Source organism: Nycticebus coucang, chromosome 10 (assembly GCF_027406575.1).
Source record: "Nycticebus coucang isolate mNycCou1 chromosome 10, mNycCou1.pri, whole genome shotgun sequence".
NCBI classification, from domain to species: Eukaryota; Metazoa; Chordata; class Mammalia; order Primates; family Lorisidae; genus Nycticebus; species Nycticebus coucang.
Window position 1 is genome coordinate 90017014 of NC_069789.1, and position 19601 is coordinate 90036614.

General features: G+C 45.0%; 1 protein-coding gene across 2 annotated transcripts; it reads right to left on the reverse strand.

Annotated features, from left to right (window-relative positions):
* Positions 1-1396: 1396 nt before the first annotated feature.
* Positions 1397-19247, reverse strand: METTL13 (methyltransferase 13, eEF1A lysine and N-terminal methyltransferase). 2 transcript variants are annotated; one of them, XM_053604807.1, is made up of 8 exons: positions 18808-19247; positions 16431-17190; positions 14874-15073; positions 12076-12271; positions 9057-9224; positions 6812-7030; positions 3885-4016; positions 1397-1877 (listed from the first exon to the last, which is right to left on the reverse strand). In XM_053604807.1, exons 1-8 carry the CDS (start codon positions 18958-18960, stop codon positions 1603-1605), a joined length of 2103 nt encoding a protein of 700 aa, XP_053460782.1. In that variant the 5' UTR covers positions 18961-19247; the 3' UTR covers positions 1397-1602. The 2 variants fall into 2 exon arrangements, with proteins under 2 accessions (XP_053460782.1, XP_053460783.1); XM_053604808.1 differs by having other exon boundaries at positions 16431-16995; positions 18808-19239.
* Between the last annotated feature and the right edge of the window lie 354 nt (positions 19248-19601).

Sequence of the window (19601 nt, forward strand, 5' to 3'; positions counted from 1 at the left end):
CAGACCTGTGCCTTGCAACTGAACACTGCACACTCTTACATGGATAAGAAAATAGAGGACTTATCACCCTGAGGCTCTTTGGGGTTCTAAACATGATGATAGGGATAATCTTCCCCTTACATGGTTCCAGGGGAAAGCCCTCCCCTGAACAAAGAGCACAGAGTATTTCTCACGGAAAGGATCTCAACACACAACTCTGCACCCACACCTGTTCTCTTTAATGGTCTGCAGTATTTTGTAAAGATGACAAACTAATTGTGAAATATAATCCTTGACTTATGATTCTGACTTTATGACAGGTTTATGGGGTATTACATGTATTTTCAACTTAGAAGGGGTTTATGAGGGTGTAACTCCATTGTAAGTTGAGAAGCATCTGTATGCTTCTCCTCCAAGACAGAGTCCATTTTAAAGGGCCCAAGGGAAGAAAAGCCAGGTGGCAAATGGTGATGGTGTCTATTTTCCATGCACTGCTCATTAAGTCAGCTTTGGCATAATGAGAAGAGATAAAATCAAGCCACTCTTGGATTTAACAGTCTCAATAAATGGATAAGATTGATGCTTTGGCTCAAGTAAGATTTGGGTTTAGATGCACTCTGGTTTAACTATACTTTATCTCAGATTAAATGAGACGGTGTACATAAACTATTTAGAAGAGTGTCTGGAGAACATATGTCTTTGGGCCATCCTTAAACATCTTCATTTCTACCACAGCTCTTTAGGCATGGTCTGGCATGTAGTTACCACTCAACAAATGTGAGTAAATGAATACCAAGGAATTTAGTCTTCCAGGTCTCTGCTACATACAGCCATGGGGCCAGCTACAAACACGCCCTCCACTGAAAACAGAAACAAATGGCTTAGGCTACAAGATCTGGGGAGTCAAGGAAAGCAAATAGTGGAATAGGTTATCAGATTCCTAAAAATTGGAATTAAAAATTTTAATGACATAGCCAGGCATTGTGGCAGGCACCTATAGTCCTAGCTACTCGGGAGGCTGAGGCAAGAGAATCACTTAAGCCCAAGAGTTCGAAGTTGTTGTAAGCTGGAATGCGACAGCACTCAACCAAGGGCACTGTTGAGACTCTGTCTCAAAAAAAAAAAAAAAAAAAAAAAAAAATTAGTGACAGTTCTGAGACAGAATAGATGCTCTCTCAAATGTCTCACTACTGTTTACACTCTTCTGGCAGAGTACTCTACTGTCTCGCTTGAGATCATTCCTACAAAGCCAAGAGCAATTAGCAAATCAGTAAAGTACAGATACAATCACATTTGTCTACCTTCAGTCCTAAGGAGCTTGGCTCATACTCATTAAGAAACACAACATGTGCTGGAGGCTCCAGCAAGGAACCCACTCAAGGACATGGTGTAGAAAGCAGATGATCAACCCAAGTGGTACTCAAGAGGACAGGATGGGATTTCTTTATTTTCCAAACTCTTCTGTCAGCCTCACCTCACTGGACATACATGTAGTTGAGTACGACACCATGAAAACTACAAGGCTTAAAAAGTACTGTAGGTTGTATTGCTTCGATCTCTAATAGGCCAGGAGTCCAAGGTCAGTCTGGGCAGGAAGCTGAGAGGACTGCCTGGTCTCGGCGATCACACAATCTTCACAGTCTTGAGCATATCTGACAAGATGTACGAGTCATCCCACCCCCTCCCAGGCTTCTTCAGGGTCTGCTCCAAGGCATGGGCCATTTCTAGGAGCTCTGGCATGGCACGTTTCTGCTCTGAGTGCAGCTGACAGAACAGGATCTCATTCACTTCACCCTCGATTTGCCGGACGTACAGGAGGGGGAACACCACCTTGAGTCTGGCCAGCACTGAGTCCTTGAGCCCCATGTCTCGGCACACGAGGTTGAGGATAAAAATACCTATAGGGTATGAAGGACAGTCAAGATGATCTCAGATAAAAAGACACATCAAAGACAAGGCTTAGCCCTGAGGAAATTAACAATTCCTGTCCCAAGGAAGGTAAATGAGTAAGAGAAAAGACCCACGGTGGCAGTGAGTGTGCAGAGAATACACAGCACACAAAGGCAGATGGAAAAAAGTATGGAAGATATGGAAACCTTGAGAAAGCTTCAGCCTTATTCTTGCTCTTCTGTGCTACTAACACTTTTCACCATTCTCCATGCCTCAGTTTCCTAAGGAATCCCTTTGAGAAGAATTAATTAATACCCCTAAGAAAGTAACATTTACCAACTCAACAAAAACGGTCCATTCTTGACATACACATCATGGAGTATTTATTAACCAACAAGAGGACCAAGGTTATCTTGACTTCTAACAATTATTCTAAATCAACCTAGTTCCCCACAGTACCTTACATTAAATCAATAAACTCTGGGGCCTGTGAACGTGGGGCTGATGAGCTCCAGTTTTCAAGTGACAAGAACCTGTGACAGAGCTTCAACTGTTACCTCATGCTATCTTTAAAATCTTTCAACCTACACTGGGCACTGTGGCTCATACTTGTAATTCTAAACACTCTGGGATGCTGAGGCAGGTAGAACACATGAGCTCAGGAGTTTGAAACCAGCCTGAGCAAGAATGAGACCCCATCTCTACTAAAAAGAAAAAAACAAAGTGGGCTAGGTTGTAATCCCAGTAATCCCAGCTACTTGGAGGCTGAGGCAAGAGAATCACTTGAGTCCAAGAGTTTGAGGTTGCTGTGAGCTATGATGCCACAGCACTCTACCCAGGGCAATAGAGTGAAGCTATGTCTCAAAAAAAAAAAAAAAACCTCTCAACCTCAGTCTTCTCATCTGAAACTGTGCTGCTAGAAAGACTAAGTAACATACTACCTAGTCCAGAGTAGGCAGGAAGCATTACAGCAGAAGCTAGTGTCACCATGCTGCTGGGACTATGAACTATCACCACTTTGTAAAACTGAAAGCTGAGCATGCACATAACCTACAATCTGGCAATTACAACCCCGTGTGCATACCCAGGAGATCTGCAAACACAATTCCTCAAAAGGCACATACTAGAATACTCACAGAGCACCGCTTACAGTCCCAAACAGGAAATGATCCACATACCAACAGGAGAATGAATAAATGAACTGTGGAACAGTGACAGAGTACTACACAATAATAAAATACAACAACAGGAACACAACACTCTGAATGAATTTCAGGAACATCATGTTGAGTGAAAGAGCACTTTGTGAGGCTGAGATGGGATGATCCCAGGAGGCCATTGCTATAAAACATTAGCCAGGCACGGTAGGTAGCACACACCTATAGTCCCAGCTACTTGGGAGGCTGAGGCAGGAGGATGGCTTGAGCCCAGGAGTTTGAGGTTACAGTGAGTTATGATGATGCCACTGCACTCTAGCCCTGGTGACAGAGCGAGACTCTGTCTCAAAAAAATAAAATTAAAATAATAAAATTCCTTGGTGTGTGTCACACTTTATGGGGGCAAGACATGATTGCAAGAGGGACTTTACCTAACAATTGCAATCAGTGTAACCTGGCTTATTGTACCCTCAATGAATCCCCAACAATAAAAAAAAAAAAAAAAAAAAAAAAAGAAATCAGGTAAACTGAAAAAAAAAAATAAATAAAAAAATAAAATAATAAAATTAAATTAAAAGTAAATTCCATATGAGTCCATTTATATAAAGAGCAAAAACAGGCAAAATCAAGCTCTGCTGACAGAAGATAGTAGTCACCTTTGGGAGAAGGACAAGTTATTGAGAAAAAGGAAAAGGTGGATTTCAGGAGTGCTTAAAGTACTCTGTGTTTGGTGCTAATATACGGCTTTATTCAGTTTGGGGAAACTGACAGAGCTACACGCATGCATTTTTCATTAAAAAGGTAAATTTTTTAAAGAACCTTTCCCTCCTCCCACACCAACCTTTTCATTCTCCATACCTTCAGGAGTCAGGATGCTTTTGACTTTCTGCAAAAAAGGTTGTTCCAAAAATGCTGGGGGTGGACAACTCATTCCCAGTGTTGGGTCCTTACTGTCAACATCAAACATTATGACATCGTAGTGAGGCCGTGCTGGAAGAAGCAAACGAGTCCTTGTCTTTTCTAGATAAAATAACACCATTTACATTCCTACACTATACCTCCGCTGTAGCAGCAGTGGGCTGGGGATGACTAAGTCTGAGGGATGACAGGGTAACTGTGGTTTTCCTGTAAGGGCACAGACGACTTCAAGGACCAGAGGAGTCCTTGTCATCAGGCTTCAGCATCCCACAGTAAAGATGGGACATTCCTCCACATTTAAAAGCACCTTCCAAAGGCAAAAACATTTGCCATGAATAAACACTAAGTTACCAGTTTATCTACATAGGTGATTTTCACCCTGTCAGAACACTGGCATCACCTTTTGAGAAGCTTCTCAACACTTACACTCTTCACCAAAAAAAAAAATCAAAAACCTCAGGGCAGCAGGAAGCAGATGGGAGGGGAGATAGGAAGCCTTGGGTATTCTTCTTAGGCTGCCAAGGTCATTCTAAATACAGTCAGAGTTGAGAATCACTGAAAAAGCAGCCGACTGCAGATGGTCAAATGTTAGCTCTCACTTAACTCTGGAAAAAGCACATGTTGCCTCACAGGAGAAAATGTTCTAAAATTTGAGTTAGTGTTATCTTTGTAGGTACTGAACAATAGTTGGCTCAAGAAAGAAATGACTTTGCTAAATGGGTGAGAAAGAACTGATGACGAATTAGATCTGCTCCTTACTAGAATGTTACATAGTTCTTATAAGAGGTAGGTCTGCAACGCTACCGACGTGTTCTTAGCAAATGTTGAGACTGTGGTCATAATTACTCAATAATTAGTAAGTATTTAATTAGGACTACTGCATGCTTATCACTGTTCATACCATGGATCTGATTTTGGTTTCTTAGAAAAAGAACAAGTGGCCGAGCATGGTGGCTCATGCCTATAATCCTAACACTCTGGGAGGCCAAGGTGGGTGGACTGAACTCAGGAGTTCAAGACCAGGCTGAACTAGAGTGAGACTCCATCACTAAAAATAGCCAGGCATTGTGGCAGGTGCTTATAGTCTCAGCTACTAGGGAGGCTGAGGCAAAAAGATCACTTGAGCCCAAGAGTTTGAGGTTGCTGTGAGCTATGATGCCTCAGGCACTCTACTGAGGGGGACAAAGTGTAACTCTGTCAAAAAGAAAGAAAGAAAGAAAGAAAGGAAAGAAAAAAAGAAAGGTTACACAGCTATGATTTAACAATAAAAATAAATAATAAAAAAAAAGAAAAAAGAAAGGAAAGAAAGAGAACAAGTTTGTTCATAGGAATCCAAGGAAAATGATGGCCTGTCATTTGCAGCCTTGAACCTCTGATAATCTGAAAGGTTATAGTGGTTAGAAGAGATGGGCAGGGCCATTCAAAACTGATCTACAGACAGTAACAGCAGCAGCGGCACCATCCTGGACTGAGTACCCACCATGTGAATGGCACTGTTATAAATGTTTCTCATGGATTAGCTATCTTGGACCTGGGCCCCCAAATTGGCCCTAGCTTCAGAGAAAGATCCTGTAAAACTGATATGATTAATTCTGTTTATAATTAAAATCAAAGCAGCAGCTGTTCATTCCAACACCAAAATACTCACCTCAGGCATCCTAGTTTGCCATATCCCTACTGGAAGATACTCTAATCCAGTGAGAACCAGAGTATCCGTTAAGGAACAAGCAGGCCCGAAAGGGTGGCCTGGCAGAACTGAACCAACCTACCCACCTTCTCCCTGAAGGACTTGAGCTCTGGAAAGTACCAAAGTTATCAAGAGCTATATGTATAGTTGCAGAAGGATAAGGAGAGTTAATCTTTCTAGTTATTTCTGCAAAATAACTCTGGATACAAATTATTACAGCAAATGGAACCTAAACTCCATACCAGGAGGGCTATCAAAATTAATATTGGGAAGGGTGTGGTGGCTCATGTCTATAATTCTAGCACTCTGGGACGCTGAGAATTACAGTTCAAGACCAGCCTGAATGACAGTCGAGATCTCGTCTCTATAAAAAATATAAATATTAGCCAGGTGCTGGCGGTGCACACCTGTAGTCCCAGCTACTCAGGAGGCTGGAGCAGGGGGATGGCTTGAGTCTAGGTGTTTGGGGTTGCAATGAACTATGATGACACCACTGCACCCTAGCCTGGGCAACAGAGTACACGGAAGAGCGTCTCCAAAAATAAATAAATAAATAAATAAATAAATAAAACTCCTGCTGAGTAGGATCTGCGTCAGTGTCTCCCAGCCTCAGCACCACGAACATTCTGGGCCAGATAACTCCTCCTCATCAGTGGCTGCCATGCATATTGTAGGATGTTAGTAGCTTCCTTGGCCTCTACCATCAGATGCCAGCAGCAAATGTCTGTAAACTGTGCCAAGTGTCCCCTGAGGTTGTGAATCATTGATCTACAAGAATGCTACTTTGCTCTATTTCTGGCTTCACCTCCACCTGAAGGATTTACAAGAAACACAACCCAACACACCTCCCACCTTTTCCGCTCCCTTTCTTTACCCAACTACAGGTTTCTTGGGATGATGAGGACATGACAAGGTTACAGTTCAGGAGGAGGCCCACTGGTCTATCGGCACCATAAGAGCAGGAATGGTCTGTTTTACTTATATCTATATCCCATCCCCTAACGCAGTGCTAAGCACACAGTTGGCACCGTGTATTATTAAGTCAAATGAATAGATCAAAGACTGGGATGACACTGATGCCACCCTTTTAGAGATAAATTCTACTGACCCTTGCAGGCCTTATAACTTTGGCTGAATCTTCTCTCAACACCCCTTCAAATGCTCCAACAGCAAGCAGTACCTTCTCCTTTTCCCGCTAGGCTCGTGATATAGTCCAGGCCATCTGCAATGTGGACCTTCATTCGGTCACTCTGGGAAAAGCCAAACCACTGTGTGGCCACTTCTAACATGGAGGGGTCAATCTCTACGGCATCAATGCAGGACTTCGGGAAATGGTCGTGGACAAAGAGGGGGAGGCTGCCTCCACCCAGGCCTACCACCAGCAAGGTCAGTGTGGTTTCTGTAAGAAAAGAATACAGCATCACTTTGCCATCTGTTCACTGGAAATGTACCCTCTTGAAGTCAGATCATTGGCTCTGCTCAGGGGATATACAATTTATAGGCCTGGCCTCCGTGTCTCATTGCAGAAATTTGACATCTTAAAAACTCAACCCTGGATTCATGATGACTAGATACAGAAGATATACCAGTGTGTTATTATTATGGTCCCTTAAAAATCATTCAGCTGCATGGTATTGGAGTCTTCCCCATAGGTGTTATTAGACTCTAAGAAACAAAGGCAGAATGGCCAGGCATTCTTGCTCATGATTCCAAGGCAGTACGGGTGCAATATCCCGTCCCACCTCTGAATTCAAAAGGCCATGTTGCCATCTTAGCACATCCAAGCAAGGGCAAGCTACCTAAATTCCATAAATCGCAGAAAAACAGAAGCCCAAATCCTACCTCCAAGTAGAGGGAAACAATAGCAACCACATGGGGATTGAAGGAAGACCAGGAACAAAAGAATTGCCAAAAGGAGACAGACCTTGAGAATTAAATCTAAGAACTAAGATTCTAGGGACATATATCAACACCAAAATATGCCGGAATTACCAGGTGTTTCAAGAAGGCACATGCAGGGCAGCGCCTGTGGTTCAGTGAGTAGGGCACCAGCCCCACATACCAAGGACAGAGGGTTCGAACCCAGCCCTAGCCAAACTGCAACAAAAAAATAGCTAGGTGTTATGGTGGGCGCCTGTAGTCCCAGCTACTTGGAAGGCTGAGGCAAGAGAATCACCTAAGCCCATGAGCTGGAGGTTGCTATGAGCTGTGATGTCACGGCACTCTACCGAGGGAGACAAAGTGAGACTGTCTCTTTAAAAAAAAAAAAAAGTCCCAGCTACTTTGGAGGCTGAGGTAAGAGAATGGCTTAAGCCCAGGAGTTGGAGGTTGCTGTGAGCTGTGACACCATAACACTCTACCCAGGGCAACAGCTTGACTGAGACTCTGTCTCAAAAAAAAAAAAAAGAAGGCCCATGCGAGGACTTCTGAAGGAGACAGTTACAACCACTGGCAGAAACATGAACATTTCCGCTAATGTGGTCAGCTCTAAATCTGTTATCAGTGATAAGACTGTAACTGCACTAACTACATCATGGGTATGGTTTTAACATAAATTCAACAGCTGGGCGCCTATAGCTCAAGCAGCAAGGGCACCAGCCACATACACTGGAGCTGGTGGGTTCAAATCCAACCCAGGCCCGCCAAACAATGACAACCACAACCAAAAAATAGCCAGGTGTTATGGCAGGTGCCTGTAGTCCCAGCTACGGGAGGCTGAGGCAAGAGAATCACTTAAGCCCAAGAGTTGGAGATTGCTGTGAGCTGTGACACCACGGCACTCTACCCAGGGCAACAACTTGAGACTATCTCAAAAAAAAAAAAAAAAAACAACACATAAATTCAAGGTAGAATTGCATCTGGTGCTCAAACATTATAGAAAGCCAGAATATATCCTCAAGTGCAAAGGCCCTGGAGACATGAATTTTATTATTATTTTATTTGATCTATTCATATTTGAGACAGTCTCACTCTGTTGCTCCAGGCTCAGAGCGATCCTCCTGATCGCCTCCCACAGCACTACAATTACAGGCATGAGCCACCATCCCTGGCCTAGAGACACAAATTTTAAATCTACCCTCTAGTTACACAGGTACGTACATACGACAAAAGTCAGCAAACTCAACAACTTAAAATCTATGCACTTTACATACCTCTTTGGATAGATGTATTTTAATTTTAAAAAGAAAAAGAAAACAAACTCAGACACCAATATATATCAGGATAATTTTAAGATTACAAATTGAGTTTGAGGCAAAAGTTACATGGAATGCCCATTAACTCAGAAAAGGATAGAGATGAAGAAAGGTAAGAATTTACATGCATTTGTTAGGTTGTAACCACTGTTCCTTACTATAAGACAGCTGACATTGACTGCTTACTTTTGTCATCCTTCCCACTGTGGAAGGCAGTGGCGTCTTGCTCACCTAGGAGTAGCTCTGGGTTTCTCAGCAGGGCAAGGCCAGCGATCATGGCTTTGTGGTGTTCACAGCACAGGTAACTCTTATCAATGGACTGCCCTGGTGCTGCAGGGAGGTCCTCAGGAGTATCAGCAGGCCGCTGTTTCTTCCTGTCCTTTTTCCGTTTCTTCTGGGCTACATGAGAGACACAAATTACTGAAGTCCTGTGCTCAATACACTAATCCTCAGAAAGCAAGGGTTACCAGCAGCAGTGTGCTGCAGTTGACTTGAACAGATGCAAAAGAGCCAATTGTTGAATATACAGAAATTCTGCAAACTGGGTGACATTATGTTAATAGCTTGAAATTGGCCATGGGATGGCTATTCACACCACAAGAATTGGCAAAAGCTACAAATCAGGGTCTCCACCTCCAAAGAGATAGGTTTATAGGCATTTAACATATGTATGTTAGGTATAAGTAAGTTGAAGAGGCAAACCACACTTAAAAGTCTAGAAAAATTCAACTGAGAAGCCCTAAGACCTCTCTTCTGAGAATGTTAAGGCCACTAACAAGAGAAAAGTTTACTGGTAAATCCTTTTAGAGAAGGAGATAAAGCTACCCACTCTATGCCATTTACTGCACCAGGACTTATTACTCTTTCAGCTCTATGACAGCCCTATCACTCTAATTCCTGGCCTCTGAAAACACTGAGCAGCTGAAGTGTGAACAGGGACAGCAGAATCAGTAGGTACAGAGAGGACCTTATGACCACATGTTCCCAACACCTACCATCTTTCTATTATGCTACACAGACAGTACTACCTACCACAACCATTGAAAGGAATCACAAATTGCAGAAGGGGAGGAGCCTGCAGGAGGCCCTTCTACTTTCTCTCTCCCTACTCCCTCAACTGCTCCTACCAAACAGATGTTTGTGCCTTTGAGGGATCAGCTGCAGTCCATGGCAGCCTCAGGCACTGACCTGCACAGTCAGGGTGCTTTCAGAGTCATTAAGTCACTCTTTACTATGCTCGCCTTCTTGCTCACCAATACTTCCACGAGGAGAATATTCTTGCCATGAGAATGAAGTTCTACCAAAAAGTCAAGGAACTTGCCCATGGTGAAAAAAACCTAAAACTCAAACTAAAGGGGCAAATTTTTCTTTTAAGCAATTTTACTGAGGTTTCCGTGAGATGAAAGTGAACCCATCTGCAACCAGAGTGACCAAAGAAAAAGGCAGGAACCCAACAATCGCAGGTACCTGTGGCCCAGGAGACTGACCATATAGTTGGGAGTAACGTAATCCCAGGCTCAGGGCAAATCCATGACCTCAAGGGTCTAAATTCTCTCCACCCTCCTCCCAGATGGCCTTGCTATGAGGACAGTATGGGCACGCAAAGGGAGCAAGTGGAATCAGAATAGCCAATTTCAGCTTTTATCCCCAAATCCCTATGCCTCAAAGGGAAGTCGCACTGGAGAGGGCAGGAGAGGACCATTCAGTTTTTGACTTCATACTCCCACAGTTTTGAACTGATTACAATAAGCGAGTATTGCTTTTATAATACAGACATTACATACCCAGTGAAAAACCCAGGTAAGACAAACGACTGATTTCCCACCAGTGGGAGTTTCTGAGCAGCATTTGGGAAATCACTTACAGGGATCCTAGAGAAGATTATTTAGATCCACACTGTCAATACCACAGCCACAAGCCAACTACTTATCGCCATTTTTTTTTTTTGAGACAGAGTCTCACTTTGTCACCCTTGGTAGAGTGCCATGGCATCACAGCTCACAGCAACCTCAAACTCTTGGGCTTAAGCGATTCTCTTGCCTCAGCCTCCCAAATAGCTGGGACTACAGGTGCCTGCCACAACACCCAGCTATTTTTTTGTTGTAGTTGTCATTGTTGTTTAGCTGGACCGGGCTGGGTTCAAACTCACCAGCCCCAGTGTATGTGGCTGGCGCCCTAGCCACTGAGCTACAGGTGCCAGGCCAACTTATGGCCATTTAAATGTAAATGTGAATTGGTTAGAATTAAAGAAAATTAAAGATTCAGTTCCTCAGTTACACCAGACATACTCATATAGCTGGAATGAACCTATCATGAGCTCTGATATTAAACATGTCCTCATCACAGACAGGTCTACAGGACAGGACAGGACTAGACAGCCTCTGAAACCGCCTGAAATGGGTGATGGTGACTCACACTACAGAGGACGGCTGGGTTCGCCTGCCACCCCCACAGCGCTGGCTCACCTCACAGATGCCTACTGAAATAATATACAGTAATATACAAAATGCACATGATAGAGCAACTTACAAAACAGACGTCTTTACACTGCAGACATTAAAGCAATTATCACATACATTTGGTTTCACCACCCCGCTCCTTATCATTTCAGAGCCAGGCTTTGCTCAAGAAGAGAATGCACGGGCGGCGCCTGTGGCTCAGTGAGTAGGGCGCCAACACCATATGCCGAGGGTGGCGGGTTCAAACCCAGCCCCGGCCAAACTGCAACCAAAAAATAGCCGGGCGTTGTGGCGGGTGCCTGTAGTCCCAGCTGCTCGGGAAGCTGAGGCAAGAGAATCGCGTAAGCCCAAGAGTTAAGAGGTTGCTGTGAGCCATGTGACACCACAGCACTCTACCCGAGGGCGGTACAGTGAGACTCTGTCTCTACAAAAAAAAAAAAAAAAAAAAGAAGAGAATGCACACTTCTACTCTGCTTATCGCCACTCCCACCCAAGGAGCCCAGAAGGTAGAAGGAAAAGCCCAGAGAGTCCTGGGCTCTGTCCTTTTCAAAGATTCATTCACTTTTGAATAAGCTCTCCTGCTCACTCACCAATACTTCTGTGAGGGAAAATAATCCTCCCGTGAGAACAAAGTGCTATGGAGAAAGCAAGGCCTTGACACTGGTCGGAGGGCACAGGTACCCAAATCTGCCCTGTATCCCAGCCAACCTCCTGGGTCTTTCTGGTCACCCAACATGCAGAGAATGTGCCATGGCCACTTAAGTCCCAGCACTAGGCCCGTAGGGCCTCACCTCTGTGACACATGTCCTTCAGCAACCTGGCTTCTGACTGCACCACATTCCTATTGCTGAGGAAGATCAGCCGCCGGAAGAACCGCCTGTCATCCCCTTGCACATCCTCAATGACGTAGTCACCGCTTAGGGGGCTGCAGTCTTGGTGCTGGACGGTCCGGACACCAATGTCCCCTCCCACAGACAGAAAGGGCACCTGCAGGCACAATCAGAGATGTGGTCAAAACACCAGCTCAAGACGTGTACCTGTGCGAGGGCCAAGGCAGCCGTCATACCTGCTGGTAGGAGGCCATAGTCCCCCGTTCCCTTCTGAAGGCAGAAGAGTTAGACAGCCACAGAAGAAAACATCATCTTGATATCAAGAAACTACTGAATACCTATCTTTTATGCAAATTTTCAATCATCCTAAGCATCTTCTTTCCATCATTCTTCGTGAACTTCTCAATATTGGAAATGCACTTGACATGGCCGTGCATCTGTTCTGCTGTTGACTGCTATCAATCTAGTATTATATTTAGCAGTAAAACCAAATGCACCCTCCAAAAGAAGGATTTCACCCATGCTGAAGTACAGTGACCTCATTACAGCTCACTGTAACCTACAACTCCTAGGCTCAAATGATCCTTTGTTTCAGCCTCCTGAGTAGCTAGAACTACAGGCCACCACGCCAAGCTAATTTTTCTATTTGTCACTGTTGCTCAGGTTGCTCTCAAACCTCAAGTGATGCTTCTGCCTCAGCATCTGGCCGTCTATTTTACACATTATGGGATCAAGTTATATTTGTAGATAAAATGGAAGAATTTATCTAACATCCTTTAGGCAGTCTCTCTTTTTTTTTTTTTTTTTTTGAGACAGAGTCTCACTATGTCACCCTCAGTAGAGTGCTGTGGCATCAAAGCTCACAGCAACCTCAAACTCTTGGGCTTACGTGATTCTCCTGCCTCAGCCTCCCAAGTAGCTGGGACTACAGGTGCCTGCCACAACACCCAGCAATTTTTTTTTTTTTTTTTGGTTGTAGTTGTCATTGTTGTTTGGCAGGCACCCGGGGCGGGTTCGAACCCGCTAGCTCAGGTATATGTGGCTGGCACCCTACCACTGAGCTACAGGTACCGAGCCAGGCAGTCTCTTGAATCTTCAAATTATTCATTTCTCTTTTAGGTAACCAGAGTTTTGAAAACACTGTACCTACATTCTTATATCTTGTTTCATTTTTCATGTAATTTTTATTCTATATGGAGCACCACTAAGTATAAATATGAAATTTTTACCTGAATTTTATGTTTTAAAATACTTATTAAACAGTGTGCTAACTCTTGGCAATTAGAGAAAAACTGTGATGTGCTTAATTAATGGATCAAATAAGGATACCAACATCACTGCCCTTCTTTAACAGCATTACTCTTTTGAAACCAGAGAAATAACCACTAGTGAGATACGGGTGTTTTTCTTTCTCCCTAAGAAAACAGAAGAAGTTCTCGTCAATAACCTCTACAACAGTGATTCTCAATCTTCCTAATGCCGCAGCCCTCTAATACAGTTCCTGTGGGTTGTGACCCACAGGTTGAGAACTGCTGCTCTAGAAGAATCCTCAATAGTCCAGGGTAACAAAAGCTAGAGGGAGCCTTGAGGAAGGGGCTATACCTAAGAGAAGGAATCCAGACAAGGACAAAGATAACAGAAACCACAGGGGAACCACCACTGCAAATTCAAAGGAATTTCTCCTTTCCCCGTTTTTCTAAACCTTAGGAGAAAAATAAATTTCCCCTAAACCTGGGCGGCGCCCGTGGCTCAAGGAGTAGGGCGCCGGTCCCATATGCCAGAGGTGGCAGGTTCAAACCTAGCCCTGGCCAAAATAAAAAAAAAAAAAAAAATTTCCCCTAAACTTTTCCACTCCCTCCCTTCATCTTTACATCTATTTCTGTTTGAAGACCTATGGGAGTATTTAATTATCACTAGGTATCTCCTGACCTTGCAGACACAGACACTAGTGTGGGATCACCAATGAGGCTCCCCAGAGGATCTGGGCCTCCCTGAAATAAATTTCTCTGATGAAATTTAGACCCCAAAGTCTGCCAGGGAGAATCAAACCACATTTATCTCTAAACTCAAGTCAGCGCAGTGTATAGAACCACAGGTTAAGAACCCAGAAGGTTGGGCTCTTTTTTCAGATTTGTTGCTATAATGTACCCAACCTCCACGCACCTTGATTTTTCCACCTATCAAGAAGCATAAACTCCTTGCCAAAAAGTTCATGCAATAAAGTCAATTACTCATAGTGACCAGTGACAGTGCAAGACAGATGGTGTTAACTGATAATATCTATCACCATTTTGGAAAAAACCTTCAGTTTCCTTCCCCGTAAAGCACCAGACAGCAATGCTAATATCCTGAAAATTATGCTGAACTGTTTTTGCTCTTTCCCATATTTAGACTCTCAGATAATGATAAGTCTAAGAAGCCAAACGGCCAAGGAAGTCCAGTTCAAAAGTGGGGAAGGAGAAACTTACAGCTGGAACACTCTGAGAAATGAAGAGCTGGAGCCTGCGAGGTGCTGAACATCTATTTCCTTCATACTCTCTGAGTCAGGAGGTCCCAGACACAGATGCTACTGTGCTTGCCTTCCTTGGCCCCAGGCAGGGAAAACATTTTTTTGCCCACTTAACTCTCAGCTGCTGACACTGCTCCAGGATCAAAGTAGGCTCATATGCTAGTCCTAGCTCCTTCCAGCGCTCCCTCTGCCTTCCTGGCTGCTGAAGGACTTCAGAGACCTGGGAAAGCTATTGCCACAGCTTTGTTACCTGCTGCTGAGTGGGCATGCCAGCCGGGGCCAGCTCCATGACTCTAGCTGACAGTTCAGCCTGGATGGTGTCCATGCTTTCGTACTGCTGACCTCGGTGAAGCGCCACTGTGACCAGCCTCCTGAAGCCTGCACTGGCTGCAAGCTGTTTCCGGCCCTCCTCCATGCCAAAGAGCCATTCAGTCTCTCGGCCCTGGGGGACTAGAAAAAGGGGTTTGGTTACAGGGAGTGTAGGGAAGAGTATTCAAGCCCACAACCAATTTGATGGCCCACATGGAAAAGAACTAGTCCATGTTTGAGACCAGCACCCACCCCAACTGTGACCTACTAGTGTACACTTCCCTAGTACACATAAACCAGAGCAAAGCACCCATCAGACAAGAGGCAGGACCACGGGATAATGAGAAGTGTGGGCATTTCTACAGGGGAGGAAGGCAGGCACCTACCACAAGATAAACAGCAATAATACCAACACATAACATCAGGTGTGACTCCAAGCAATTGACAAATATAAATTAATGGAACTCTCACAATAGCCCAAGGTGCATCTTCACAAATGAGTAAATTGAGGCACGTAAGTTACATCATTTACTGGAGGTCACAGAGTTAATAAACGGTGAAACTGGGACTCAAACCAAGCAGTCTAGCCCCACACTCCATGCTGATGTCCGCTGCACTGCTCGTTCCCGCAGGTGAACAATTAGGATTAGAGAATACTCAGAAAAATGCTCAGTCATCAGTAAACAAATTATGGTAACACCATGACCATCCATACTTCATAACTGTCTAGAAGTTTCTACTTTTGAAAGCATTTCATCATACTACCCTTTTGATTCTTTTTAAGATAAATCTGATATCATTTATTCCTTTCAATAATAACAGCTGACATTTATAAAGCACTTACCATGTGCCAGGAACCATTTCCAAGAGCTTTTATACTTCTCACAACTACACAAGGGAGTTACAATCCCACTTTATAGATGAGGAAACCAAAACATAAGAAGACCACTTAACTGTTTAATGTCACACCACCAAAGAGTGACTGAAATAGGACTGGAACCCCAAGCGGTCTGGTACCAGAAGTTCACACTTTTAGCCACTATCCTGTACTGCCTCTTTAAATTCTGCAGAGAAGCACAGCAACTTCCCCAAGTCCTGCAACTCCCTGGCTAGAGCTGGGACCTAGAATCCTTGTCTTAAGACTAGCTTGCCCAGCATTAATATTACTCCACGCTACAAAGTAACTAACATCTCTATGCAATGTGTGAGCTACCCATATTTCTCTGTATTTTCTTCCCCGCCCCCCACAACTGACTCCATTCTCACACTTAATCAAGCCTTTGTAATAGAAGATGAGAAGAAATAAGCCTTAAATCTAAGCAGGTTCCTGGAAAGCTATTACTTCCCCCTTTCATTATGCCTTAGCCAGCCTAATCTTCTGGAAGTACAACCCTCTGGCAAGATAAAAACAGCCAAGATATACCCATCCACCAAAGCCCAAGTCCCAGCCCTTGTAAGCCAGCCCCTCCCAGGAAGAGAGGGAGCAATCCCAACTCACTGATGAAAATGGCAAAATGACTGTCCCGCGATGGTTTCATAGTGGGGCTGTCCACCACGTGGAGGGTGTAGCGTGGCTCCCCCGTGTCCCCATCACACAAGTCCAGGGACACACTCCCCAGCCTGGCCTTGCGGTGCAGCTGGCTGCACAGCCAGGCATACTGCTGCCGCTCCTGCACTGCCTCAGCCAGCTGCTCGGCACTCTCCAGCCGCACAGGCTTACCCTGCTCCTGAGTACACAGCTCAAAGATCTGCAGGGCAGAGCCAGGAACTGGCCTGAACTTGGTCATGATGAAGGCAAAGACAGGCAGGGAGAACTGAGGCTCTGCTTCCACCACATGGTCCTGGCTGTTGGCCACTTGGTGCACCCTCACCATCCACCCCTCCCGAGAGAAGTGACCTACAGCTTTCTTCAGGATGTGAGCCTGAGCCAGGGAGATGCAGAGGTAGCGACCGCCCACCTGCAGGACACGGCCAACCTCAGCCAGCATCCTGTCCACCTGTTGCAGGGTCTTCTCCTCCTCATCTGTCAGGACAGCATCCAGGGTGCCCTTGTCCAACACCACCTGGAATGAGGCATCAGGAAATTCTATCTGTGTCATGTCCATCTTCAGGAAGCTCATCTGGGGGCGTCTGCTGGCATTGCGTTCCTTCATTTGCTTGATGACAACCTCACTGATGTCAATGTTCACTATATCCCGATAGCCCACATCATACAACTGCTCACTCAGCTCTGAGTTGCCACACCCAATCACCAGCACCTGGGGAAAAAAATCACGAACAAGATGGAGGTGATCAAGGCAAAGGAATGTGCTTCAGACACTTCAAGGAACCAAGTCTTGCCTTGGCTGTTGCGTGTTTTCAGAAGGTGGAGATGCTATTGTCAGGAAGAAAACGACATTGCAGAGTTGATTCTAGACTCCATTTTGATACACTAAGGATTAAGGGAACTCACTAGTGCTGATAACATTCACCTACAACACAGGTTACCTAAGAATGGACATCATATTGTACAACCAAGTTATTCATCATTGTTCTTTTCTCTAAAATATGCATTTACCACACAAGAATTAATAGGAAGGTACAGAGTTACATTTGAAATCTCTTATTATTTATTTATTTTTTTAGAGACAGAGTCTCACTTTGTCGCCCACAGTAGAGTGCTTGGCATCGCAGCTCACAGACACCTCTCAGCTCTTGGGCTTAGGCGATTCTCTTGCCTCAGCCTCCCGAGTAGCTGGGACTACAGGCGCCCGCCACAACGCCCAGCTATTTTTTGTTGCAGTTTGGCCGGGGCCAGGTTCAAACCCGCCACCCTCAGTATATGGGGCCAGTGCCCTACTCACTGAGCCAACAGGCGCCACCCAAAATCTCTTATTTTACTGTTGAAAACCTGGCCCAGAATAACCTTTTTCCTCAATCCTCTCATGCCTTTGGATCCACTAGACAATAAACTACATTCTGTGAGGACTCGAATCTCACTCTCACCACAGGTTCCATCCCATGATATTTAGCTGTTTTCTAAAGCCAAATTTAAAGTACAAATTGTTGCCTTCGTCTCTGGGGAAGAAACTCCCATTCATCCTTAAAAATTCCAGTCCTGTGTCACCATCTCTGGAAAAATATGGGACAAAGAGAAGTGGAGCCAGACTGGCCTGAGTTTAAATTCCCATGTGATCACTCACTACAGGTCTGATCTCAAGCAAACACTCCGAGGTCCCAGAGCCTCAGTTTTCTCATCTGTAAAATGCATGCATGACGACTCACCTGAGTTTATTATGAGAATTCAGAGACTGCACAGCCACACGTGTATCCACACGTGCATCCAGCATAAGGTTTGGCACCCAGAAGCCTTCCTCCTACCTTACCTCCAGTACAATCCCATATATCTACCAAACCTCCTATTATTGTAATCACTTTTCACTTCTGGAACGTGTGCAGGGTTTATGCCTTAATGTTCTTGTAGCTTAAGGGCCAAGCACAGTGCCCGGAATTCAATAAGCACTCAAAGGCTACTTGTTAAAAAAATTCATCCTTGATGAAGCCCAACATGTTGCCTGTTTCCCAGGGTTGCACAGTGCCATAAGTGTACATTTTCAAGAGGTAACACCTAGTTTGGACTATTTATTAAAGAAGTCACTCTTCCAAGTGTGGTTATTAATTCACGGATGACCTGGAGCAGGAGGTGTGTTATCTAATAACTTTTAAGAGACAGAATATTTTAAAGTTGTCATTTAGCTGGAATGATGGGTGAAATTCTGAAAATACGTCCAGTTACGGCCCCCACGCCTGTCACAGTCCACAAAGGCTAAGATTGCTGTTATCAGTTCCCACCCTCCCTAGCACACAACACACAGCTGCCGGACCGCCCTCCTCACCTTTTCTCTGGGCTTGATGTATTTGTGCAGCACTCCGCACAGTTCCAGGTAGGTTCCATACCACTCGAAAGCTTTCTTTCCTCGCTGCTGAAAGAACTTCTCCCAATAGTCAACGGAGCCAAACTCCTTGGAGCTTTTAGGTAAGAGGTTCATGTTTCCACCGCCCGAGTTGCGCCTTCAAGACTCCCCTATTCCTTCTGATGGAACATCTGAGGGACTCACCCACACGCAGGCTCCGGAACACTGCAGTGAGAATTCTTTCAACGGACAAACAGCCACATTGATTGGGTCCCCCAAACAGAACCCACCGGGGTGACCCTTACAAGATAAATGCACGCATCAGGCACCAAAACTGATACGCATCCACACTCCCCACCACACGTGTGGAGCCCTTGGCTTTTTTAGAGCTTGGTTTCCGAACCCAGCAACCATATCCGAGTGCGAGGCCTCATGATTGGTCAGCTGTGCAGACCATCCCAGCAACTCATTGGTCACTGCTTTATGCGTCTGGCACCTCATTGGCTGCATCTCTCGCCTCCGGCGGAGGATTAGTCCCAGAGGCCGAACGCTTCCTGGTGGTGAGGCGGTGCGGGGCGGAGTCGAGGACCGGAAGAGGCTGGGCTTCCGTGCGGCCGGGCTGGTGTCCTGGCACCGCGCGAGGGCAGCCTTCCCCAGGCTGGGCGGTCAATCGCCGCCTGGATGGAACGCGCAGGCTTACCGTGCTCTGAGTTCGCTTGGTCTAGCAACCGGCCTCTTCACAGGCTCTGACCATAAACCACGCAAGAACAGAGCGT

Bases quoted from the DNA above. Each gene is read 5' to 3' on its own strand.
- METTL13 (XM_053604807.1), bottom strand. From the start codon at position 18,960: ATGAACCTCTTACCTAAAAGCTCCAAGGAGTTTGGCTCCGTTGACTAT. The intron at 17,191-18,807 runs GTGAGGAGGGCG...TTTTTTCCCCAG, and splicing joins ACATCAAGCCCAGAGAAAAG to GTGCTGGTGATTGGGTGTGG. The intron at 9,225-12,075 runs GTGAGGCCCTAC...TCTCTCATGTAG, and splicing joins GAAGGACATGTGTCACAGAG to CCCAGAAGAAACGGAAAAAG.